General features: G+C 36.0%; 1 protein-coding gene across 1 annotated transcript in view; it reads left to right on the top strand.

Annotated features, from left to right (window-relative positions):
• The window catches only part of LOC107611965 (aspartic proteinase CDR1), a 2,809-nt gene continuing 922 nt past the window's right edge, over nt 9,361–11,247 (top strand). Inside the window, exons 1-2 of the mRNA XM_016313824.2 lie at nt 9,361–9,909; nt 10,396–10,776. Of these exons, the coding sequence (XP_016169310.2) occupies nt 9,369–9,909; nt 10,396–10,776 (922 nt within the window). The 5' untranslated portion in view covers nt 9,361–9,368. The remainder of the gene's footprint in view (nt 9,910–10,395; nt 10,777–11,247) is intronic.

Genomic DNA, 11,247 nt, shown 5'->3' with positions numbered 1-11,247 from the left:
AAAAACAATTCAGGACTTAATTCAATTCATTTTTTTCATTGAATAAAAATAAAACAATGCAACAAAATAGAATACAGTACAGCAATGTAAAGAACTAATCATTCAACAATTCAATCTAAGTAGCACTAACGTAAATGATGCCAATCTGTTACACAGTGTGCCTATTGCAGCATTCACCAAGCATTCTGCCTTTTATTTTATTAACGTCCAAATTGTTTTGAAGTTAATTATAATAGAAAAAGAATCCAATTTTCAGGAAGTAGTAACAAAATCATGAAATTTGAACAAAATCAAATATTCAAACCAAAATGATAATAATAAGCAAAATTAAATGCTCAATATTACTAAATATTCAGACCAAAATTATAATCAGAAAAATCAATGTCTAATCTTATTATTTAAAACACATTCAAAAAGGAGGACACTCATAAATTTAGCATGATTTTGAAGTAGACCAAGAGTGAGGGCAGATGAAAATCAGTGCCAGCATGATGGCAAGGCACAACAGAGGTAATAGTTCTGGCGGCCTTCTTCGAGCTTAAACACCGCGGTAGTAGCGACGACTTCACCCTTCACGTCGCCTCCTCCCGTGACCTCTCCACCCCTTCTTTCCAAGCTAGATCTATTTTTCCCTTCTGAATGGAGCATTTGAAAAAGAAAATGAAGATGAAGAACTGAGCAATAGCATTGACCTTCAAGCAGCTCAAGAATAAGAAAAAAACACACAATACAACTGCATCTATAGTTCAGCAGAGCATGAACAATCTCAGCATCAGCTTCCAAACACACCACAAAATTATCCTTTGCCCAAACACTTACCTTCGAGCAGAATGGCAAGAGAGACGAGTAGCAGGACAACGAGCAGGACGGCGCGTAGATGATGACAACGGATATGGAGAAGAGACCAAGTCCTGGAGACTAGGAGACACCGACAGGGTCACAGGATGAAGATTGAAGCCAACGCTGCATGCGACGGACAGCGACAATGGCAAGGGAGTACGGCAGTAGTGGAGGATAGGATTTTCCTTCGGTTGAGGTTGAGTGAAGGAGTGAGGGAGACTGCAAGTGAAAGGGGAGAAGAAAAGTTCTTTTGATTTTTTTTTAAAAGTATATGTGAAACGACCACATTTTAAGAAAATTAACCTGTTTTTGTTTGATTTGACTGGCTGACTTTTGACTGATTCAACAGTTTATATCCAGTTTTTATTTTAGCAGTTTTGTATAGTTAATTGAAACGTGACACGCGTCGATTCATGGTTGGACCGACCAGTTCGATCCGATTTGCAAAACCAACTTATTTGTCGTTTATGTTTTTTTTTCCATTTGTGTTTCTTCTTGATGAAATTTTCTACACCTCACAGTTTGGATGTGTTAAGATTATTTTGTCTTTGAAAAAAAAGAACTCTCACTCTATTTGTTTATTGACTTAGCCTTGCTATTTAACTTTAGCTAAGTTCCAGATCCAGTCAACGATAAAAATAAATAAATGAATAAACAAAATAGTAATAATGTATATAGTCAAAGAAAAAGAATATTAGATGACTATTAAAATTAATTATTTTTTGTTATCAATTAACTATTAATGTTTAAAATTACGAGATAAAATATGTTATTAAATTAATGTTAAATTGGTACAAAGGGTTTAGGAAAGAAAAGAAAAATAATTTAAAAAAATATCATATTCATTTCTTTTTCTTGATTATAAGGTTCTTACCAATATATAGACCAAGAGTACGCTAATTATACAATAATATCCTAATAAATTACATTGATTTTTTTCTGATTCTCTTTGATATTTTTCTGATTTTGTTCTCTAATTATGATATTCTAATACTCCCCCTCAAGATGAGTAGTGGGATCACCAATACTCAACTTGGTTAGAACTTTAGCAAGGGCTTGTCTTGAAACTGCTTTAGTAAGAATATCAGCCAATTGATCTTTTGATCTCACAAATGGAAGCTCAATAGTACCATTCTCAATTTTTTTTATAAAGTGTCGAACCACCTCAACATATTTTATTCTATCATGTTGTACGAGATTCTCTGAAATGTTAATTGCCACTTTGTTGTCACATTTCAGCTGGCTTGGCAATTGTGGTGGAAACCCAATCTCAGTCATCAATTTTCTTATCCACAATATTTCAGTTATGCCTTTAACAATCCCTCGAAATTCTGCCTCTGCGCTTGAAAATGCTATAACTTTGCTTATGTGCTTTTTCAAGTGACCAGGTTTCCTCCAACAAGTGTAAAGTAACCAGCTGTTGATCTTCTATTGTTTGGGTTGCCCACCCAATCTGTGTCAGTGTATGCCTCAACCTTCAAATGGCCATTCCTTTTGAATATGATTCCACTTCCTGGAGCTCCCTTCAAATAGTGAACTATCCTTATAGCAGCTTTTATATGATCTTCTTGTGGCTTATGCATAAACTGACTTACTATTCCCACAGCATAAGATATGTCAAGCCGAGTATGTGATAAGTAAATTAGTTTTCCAATCAGTCATTGGTACCTTTCCTTATCTGCTAGGGTGGCACCTTCTACTATCTTCAACTTGTGACTAACTTGCATGGGCGTATCTATTAGTTTGCAATCCACCATTCCTGTTTCTGCCATAAGGTCCAAAATCTTCCTAAGAAATATTTTAGGCTTCCCAAATCCTTCATTTCAAATTTTGTAAATAGGTTCCTTCTCAATTTTACAATTTCTTTAGCATCACTTCCCATTATGATCATATCATCCACATAGATTATTAGACAAGTGATTAAATCTTCCCGATTTTTCAAAAAAAGGGTATGATCAGAGTTGCTTTGCTTGTACCCATACCTTTTCACATCCACTGTGAATCTTCCAAACCAGGCACGTGAAGATTGTTTAAACCCATAAAAAGCCTTCTTTAACTGGAAAATTTCATGTTTTTTAAATTCCATTGAGAAACCTGGAGGAGCATCTATGTCCACTTCTTCTTTCAACTCTCCATGCAAGATGTAAGAACCAGAAATAATTAACTAATTAATTAACGTAAAATAATAATAAATTAATGGTTCCAAAATAGGTTTCAAAAATTTAGAATATTAACTAGAAAATATAAATATGATAATTGGACTCAGTAGATTTTTCTGAGTTGAAAAATGTAATTTTCTTCGAAAAATTGCGTAAAATCGTGTACCAGTAAATTTACCAGCTGTACCGGCTTAAATCTGTTTGGTATTGTGCGAGAATAATAAAATAGTAGAAAAACTTAGGAAAATATTTAGAATTAAAAATCGGGCATTAATTTTAAAGGTTTGGCCCGAAATTGGACCAAACGGGCCAAAAACGCTAACGGATTGGACCGGGCCCAAATTGGGCCCAAGCCCAACATATAAATACACTTAAATGAGCTCATATCAGATCATTCACCACCAAACACAACACACACCCGCTGAAGTGAGGAGGGGAAGAAGAGAGAAAAGTTACTATTCACATACAACTTTAATCGACCATATCTCGAGCTACGGTGCTCCGATTCGCATGCTGTCGGCGGCTACGCGAAACTCTCGCTGAGCCTGTTAGTTCTATCTAACCTTTGTTGGTAAGATTTTGAAATTTTATCTCCTTTTCTCTGCCCTAATAAATTCGAAATTTTAGGCTTTGGTTTTGAGTGAATTTTTATGTTTTGATTGATTAGGTGGTATTTAAAGTTGGGCTATTGGTGGTTTGTGCCCGAAACACCATAAAAAAAAGGTAAGAAAACTCTTTACCTTGTGAAATTGTGATTATGATGAACCCTAGGTTGATTGGTTATAAATTATGTGTATATATAGCTTGAAGTTGTGATTGTTGGCATTTATTTGGAGCTTTGGATTGCTTGTTGGTGCTTGGAAGCTTGGTTGGAGGTTTTTGGTGGATTTGAAAATAGTGGGAATCGGCCAAGGTATGGTTTCAGTTTCTTCTATGTAGTATATAATATTTTTGGACACTTAGACTAGTGGACTATAGGATAGGTTTGAATGGTTGATAGTGGATTGTGATTATTGATGCTTGTGATGATTTTGATGAATTATGATAATAATTGCTGATGTTGGAATGAATAATGATAAATATGTGAAATATGAGGAAGTTATGAATATTTAAAGTTTGGGGTATAAAACTGAAATTCTGCAGATTTGAAAATTTTCTAAGTCTGGTGAGGGTTGCGTACGTGACACAGTGCATGCGACGCGGCCAATCCATTCGGGTTGGGCATCTCACGTACGCGGGCATTGCATGCATACACAAACTATCAGAATTTTGACCTTTGCGTATGCGAACTTTAACACGCGACGCGAGCAATCCATTCGGGTTGGGACACTCGTGTACGCAAGCAGGTGGTTGCAAACGCGACCACCCATTTTTGACTACATGCGTACGCGAGATAGGGGTTGCGTATGCGAGACTCCTGTTTTGTTGAAATATCGTTTTTCTTCATTTTTAAAGGTTCTCTAGCTTTCCATACATTCTTTACATACCGTTTAAGAATACTATTTAGTGCTTAGGTCCTAATACTACTAAAGATGAGTTAGAGACTTAAATAGTTGAATTTCTGTATGAATTTTGGAAGACAAAGACTTAGGTTTTTGAAGTATTGAGGATGGATTTATTGAGTGAGATGGTAGAGTACTGTAATGATGATTAATATGATGAGTTGTGGAGTTACGTATTGATGGTGTTTGAGACGAGTCTAGGACTCGGAGTGGAAAGATGACCTTACTGAGTAGTGAAAATGATTTGTGAAAGCCAATGATATATTGTTTTATGCTGAGACTGTTGAGTCGCTATGCGCCTCGGGCAAGGGCTGTGGTAGTCTCCCGCTTGTCGAGGTCATGGCGCCGGCGTAAGGACGGTTGGTTTATCCCGCTTACGTTGAGATGTGAGGGCTGGGGTTGTATCCCGCTCGCATAACCTTCTCTGCTGCATGAGTGTGCGGCGCCTATATCCTTGGTGTGGAAAATTTCTCTACTGCATGAGTGTACATAGCCTATATCTCTGGCATGGCAGGAAGGCTACATCCGGAAGGATGTGTCGGGTTGGCATTTATAGACCGACAAGTGATATCACGAGCCACTTAGGACAAGCATTCATCATGTGCATATTCTATATGTTTGTTTGCTTTGCTGACTTGCATTATTTGCCTAATTATACGACATGTTTAATTGCTTTTTGCTTTACTTGCTATATATGATAATTACTTGTGCTTTACTTGTATAAATTACTTGTGTTTTCTGCTGGGATTGAGGATGTTCGGAAGGCGGTGGCGATGGGATCGCAAGGAGGTTAGGCTAGTGAAGGCTGTGGGACAGTAGTAAATTGATAGTTAGAAGTCCCCCTAAGTTAGGTTCCCTTAATTCATTTATGGTTTTAAAGTTATGGTTTTAAATTTAGTTATGCTTTAAGTTTGAATCTTATGCTTGATATGAAGTTCTAGGATTTCCTCTGGCGTCCCAGAATCTTATATCTTATATTATTGAGCACGGTTACCATATTGAGAACCTCCGGTTCTCACACCATATTCTGTTGTTGTTTTTCAGATCCAGGTCGTAACCCACCTCAGTGAGTTATGTGATGGTGACAGAGCAGAGCATCCTTATCATATTTCGGAGTCTTTTGGATATTTTGTTTACTACTCTCACTTTGTATTTATATTTTCCTTAGAGGCTTATTTTGAAAGAGATATATTGTATATGCTGGTTTTACTTTTAAAACTCCGTATTGTCTGTATATAACTAGTCGGCTTAAACTCTGCGAGCTGCGGCTAGTTCTTTATGACTATTATACTCATATACCTATATATATTCTATTATCTTGTATCTATACCTTGTACCTTATGCTTTTAGTTTCGCGTAAATGTTTTTCACTTTTGAAACTCTGTTTTTTGAACTTATTTCTTCATCAGGATTCTAGAATTATTATTTTCTTTTATATATATTAATGTATAAGCCTTAGAATTGTCGTGACCTCTAATTAAGCTTTACTTTATAGCATGAGGTAAAGTTTAGGGTAATTAGGGTGTTACACAAGAAAGAATTCTTGACGTCAAATTGATGGAGTGGCCAATCTTCATTTGGTGGTATTGAAAACAACACCCTGATGGTGTTAATCTTTAAAACTGGTGAAAAAGTTTCAGTGTAGTCGATACCATGGGTCTCTTTATAACCTTTGGCCACTAACCTTGCCTTGTATCGTTCAATGGTGCCATCTGCCTTGTGTTTAATGGTAAAAACCCATTTGCATCTGACTACGTTTTTTCCTATCGGTAGAATACACTTCTCCCAAGTTCTGTTCTTCTCTATAGTTTCCATTTCTATATTCATGGCTTTTCGCCATTTAGCTTTCTCATTAGCTTCTCAGACAGTTCTTGGAATGTCTTCTATTAAGAGTATGGTGGAAAAAGCCTTTGCAATATTTTCTATTCCTTCTTTAGCCACCCTTGTCGGGTATCCTGAGTTACGGGAAACATGTTCTGGTGAGTATCGATCAGGAGGCATTCCTCTGTTTCTTCTTATAGGAAGAATAAATGTATTGGGCTCTGATTCTTCATGTGTTCAGTGCTATACTGTTATTGTTAGTGGCCTCATTAAAAACAAAGAGTAAATTACTAGATTGGCAATTACTTACCTCTTGTCTGACATTCTCAAAAGGACTTTCACTGGTTGTAGGTACTGAGTTGTTTCCTACGTTAAGTGAAGTATGTTCTGTGGCTCCATCTACTTGCTCTGTTTGAATAGTTTATGGGAAACAAAGGTTATTTAGCCAATTTGGTGGTTCATTATTGTTCTCCCCTTGAATGCCATGTTGGCGGCTGAAGTAAAATTTGGATTCTAAAAAATCACAATCCATGGTCACATGAACACGACGAGTGATTGGATTGTAGCACCTATACCCTTTTTGATGTGTAGCATACCCAATAAAAATACATTTTTTTCCACAAGGATCAAGTTTGGTTTTATTGACTTTGGGTGTATAGACAAAGATGAAACATCCAAATACTCGAGGTGGTAAGGTTAGAATAGGCGGGATTACAGTCTGAGTAGCCAAGACTTGTAAGGGTATTTTGTGGTAGAGAACTTGGGTAGGTAGGCGATTTAATAAGTAGGCAGAGGTCACTATAGCTTCAGGCCAAAAAGTTTTTGGAACTTTTGTATCAAAAAGCATGGCTCGAGTCATCTCAAGTAACTTACGATTTCGCTGCTCAGCCATACCATTTTGTTAGGGTGTATTTGGGTAGGAAGTTTGATGGATAAGACCATTTTTCATAAAAAAATTGTGCATTGATTGGTATATAAATTCTCCACCATTATCTAAGCGAAGTACTTAGATTTTCTTGTTGAATTGAGTTTGAATCATTTGGTAGAAAGCAAAGAATTTATCAAGTACTTCAGATTTGTGTTTTAAAAAAGATACCCAAGTCATGCGAGAGAAATCGTCCACAAATAACATGAAATATTAAAATTATTATGGGAAATAAGAGCTGGGCCCACACATCAGGGTGTATTAGAGAAAAAATAGAATTGACTCTAGTGTTGGTGGGAGGAAAAAAAACTCTGTGATTTTTTGCACGAATACAAGTTTCGTATTTGAGGGGTTCAGTGCTACTTGTAAAGAGACTATGAAATAAAAACTTGAGGTACCCAAATGAAGGATGTTCGAGACGCCTGTGCCATAACCAAAGTTGCCTAGTAACCATTCCATGAGCAAGCATGACATGACTCTGGTGTATATGCTACTTCATCAACGTAGTAAAGGCCTTCTCGCTCAGTACCACGCCCAATGATCTCCTTCGTAAGAATGTCCTGTAAAAGACAAAAGGTAGAGTACATGAGTACCACACAATTTAGTTCCTTTGTTACTTGACTAACAGACAATAATTTTGATGATAGTGCAGGGACATAGAGGCGATTTTTAAATTTCAATTTTTTTGAAAAAGTAATGGAGCCTCTGCCTTTAACATCAATTAATTCTCCACTCGCTGTTTCAATATGGGCTTTTGAGGGTATAATCTAGCTGTTGAAATCATGGAGGTCTCCCTTCATTTATTTTTTTTAATTGGATTCTGATTTTGGGTCTCCCTTTCTTCCTCCTTACCTTCTGGCACAGTTTCTGCCCTTATCGCCACTGTTGCCTTGCCATCACGACTTGCTTCCTCTCTTCTGGCCTTGCTGTCGCTGCTGCTAGTGACCTCTAGGATGCTCACAGCGGTGGCTCCCTTACTCTGATTTTTTTTATGACTTGGGATTGTTTTCCCACCAATTTGGGTAACCCACAATCCTAAAGCAGATTTCTTTGGTGTGTTTCTTCATTCCACAGTGTGTGCAGGAGAGATAACTTTTAACCTCCTTGTCCCGTGGTGAAATCAATTTTTGAGCGGCTATGTCCCTGTACGTCCCGGTTTGCTCTATTTTTTGCAGCTAGTTCGATCCCAATTTCTCCTTATGATGCATCGCCTACGCCGTCGATGGTACGCTTCAAGATCTGAAGTCGGGCCGCCTCCCTACAGATAGCGACGTAGGCGGATTCGACTGAAGGAGATGTCTCTTACTTCAATAAATCCCTTCTGTTTATTTTGAATTTTTCATCAATTCCAGTAAGGAACTGATACAACCTCTGTTCTTGTTTTAATCGGTTGAAAATCAGAATATCTTTAGAAAATTTCATGGGATTTGGTTGTTTTTTGTCGATGGTCATCCATATGGCTTGCAATTTGTTCCAAAATTTCTCTAGGGTATCCTGTCCTTGTTTCTGAGTGTTGGCTCCTCGATGTAGGTCGTAGATTTGCATCAGATCAGTACCGCTTCCATAAGTGGTTGCCAGACTGTCCCATAGTGCCTTTGCAGTTGGAAATTGAGACACGTTGTTCATCAGGTTTGCTTCGATGTTCTCGAGAATCCAAGTAAAAACTATTTGATCTGCTTGTTCCCATTGATCATATGCTAGTTCCGTCTCTGCCGGTGCTAGAGGTACTTCTATTAGGTGAACCTTCTTTCCACTTTCACCAATTGATTTTTTCATTAGAGTTGCCCATAATGGATAATTATCTCTATTTAATTTGAAACCAATTGACAAATTGTCAGAATTAGTTTGTGATGATTGCATTCTAAGACTATTGCATAGCATATTTGCAATTTGTAATGTCAATTCATCAGAAACGGTTAATTTTAAATTGGTAGTGCTACTGGTTTCTTCCAAATACGTACATGTTGGGTTTTGGTAGTATTGCTGGGACAGTCTGAATTTCCAGAACCTAACTCTACTCGGATATCATGATACCATGTTAAATTGGTACAAAGGGTTTAAGAAAGAAAAGAAAAATAATTTAAAAAAATATTATATTTTTTTTTTGATTNATCTTGCAACATGATGAACAAGGTTGTGATACTCTTGGTCACGGTACTGTGGGCCCTCTCATTTCTAACTTCAGCTGATGAAGCTAAACCATTTAACAATGGTTTCACCATTGATCTTATCCACCGTGACTCACCATTATCACCCCTCTACAACCCTTCACTGACTCCATCCGAAATCATTACGAACGCCGCGAAGCGCTCCGTTTCTCGAACCAGCCGCTTCTTCTTCCCGGACAAAGCCGAGGAAGAGGAGGAGGAGAGCGTGTTGATTCCAGACAGAGGAGACTACCTCATGAAGATCTTGATTGGTACCCCTCCGATGGAGTCACTCGCTGTTGCGGACACAGGGAGTGATCTTGTTTGGATACAATGCTTGCCTTGTGAGCAGTGTTACTCACAAAACGCTCCAATCTTTGATCCCAAAAATTCTTCTACTTTTGAGACACTAACTTGTGATTCTGAGTCTTGTAGATCGTTATCTAGATATGGTTGTGGAAGTTCAGGAGAATGCAGGTACCTCTTTCATTTACGGATACTCCACAATTTGTGTCGTATCTATATATTATATTAATACTTGTATCACGTATTAATACTTATGAATAGACATTAATAATTTATTAATTAATTTTATTATATATATAATTTTTTTTGGAAAGCAAACAGCTCAACACAATAGTAGTGGAGCAATCATGTCCATCAACAAATAAAAATATAAAAAACATACAAACCTAACAAGAACCACAACAATAAGAATTTATATATCTTTTCTCATCAATTTAAATTTAAAAAAAAATTGTCATATGATATTAAAACTTTTATAAGCTAAAAATTTAGAGTTAGTTTCGTAACAAATTTGTAACATTTTAAAAGTTTTACTATAAAAAATGTTATTAAAAAATAAATAAGTGTTGTTTTGTTTCTTATGATTTTGGGTGAAAATTGAAATTGTACTTAATGCCTTTTTAAGTCGTCATTAAAGTTAAAATTAGTATCAAAATTATTTTTTTTTTAATTTTTTGATAAAATTATCCTTNNNNCATATGGAGACAGATCTTACACCGTAGGAGAATTGGTCAGTGACACCATTAGTTTTAGTACTTCAAATGGTGGAAAATCAATGATAAAATACCCTAAAACTACATTGGGTTGTGGCCATGACAACGATGGGAATTTTAGAAGCACAAGCACAGGACTAGTTGGTCTTGGTGGTGGACCTTTGTCATTGGTTACACAACTGGGTGATGCAATTGGTCACAAATTCTCATATTGTTTGCTACCCTTTTCAGCAAACTCTACAAGTAAACTCAAATTTGGAAGTGAATCATCAACGGTTTCTCGTAATGGAGTTGTTTCTACCCCTTTGATATCTAAATCTCCATCCACTTATTACTACCTTACTCTGGAAGGCATCTCCATAGGTGAGGAAATCTGATATACTGATATCTTTTAATTGTCACATTTTTTAAACTTATGAAATATAATTATCATTTTCCAATTTTTTATTAATATGTCATATTTGTTAACAATGACATACATCATTTATTTTCATTATTTTTTGTTATTAATATTTTCATTATTTTTTAGCACCAATAGTATATTAATAAATAGTTTAAAAAAATTGACATTCTAATCATACGTTTGAAAACAATAACAATAAAAAATCTTAGAAGCTATTTTATGATTGGTGACAAGTTTATAAATAATTAAAAAGATAAATGTAAATGATCAATATTTTCTCTGTTGTTAGTCAACACCAAGCAAGCAACTCTCCATTTTTTTACTTAAAATGTTGGTCTTACCATATTTTTATTAAAAATGTTATATGCAAGTTAAAAGCTAACTTTTGAAATTGGTCATTATATATTTATATATTTTCTGTGTGTGTTTCA

The sequence above is a fragment of the Arachis ipaensis genome, chromosome B08, assembly GCF_000816755.2.
Source record: "Arachis ipaensis cultivar K30076 chromosome B08, Araip1.1, whole genome shotgun sequence".
In the NCBI taxonomy this organism is placed as follows: Eukaryota; Viridiplantae; Streptophyta; class Magnoliopsida; order Fabales; family Fabaceae; genus Arachis; species Arachis ipaensis.
The sequence above is the reverse complement of the archived record's forward strand: the minus strand, read 5'-3'. Positions and strand labels throughout refer to the sequence as shown.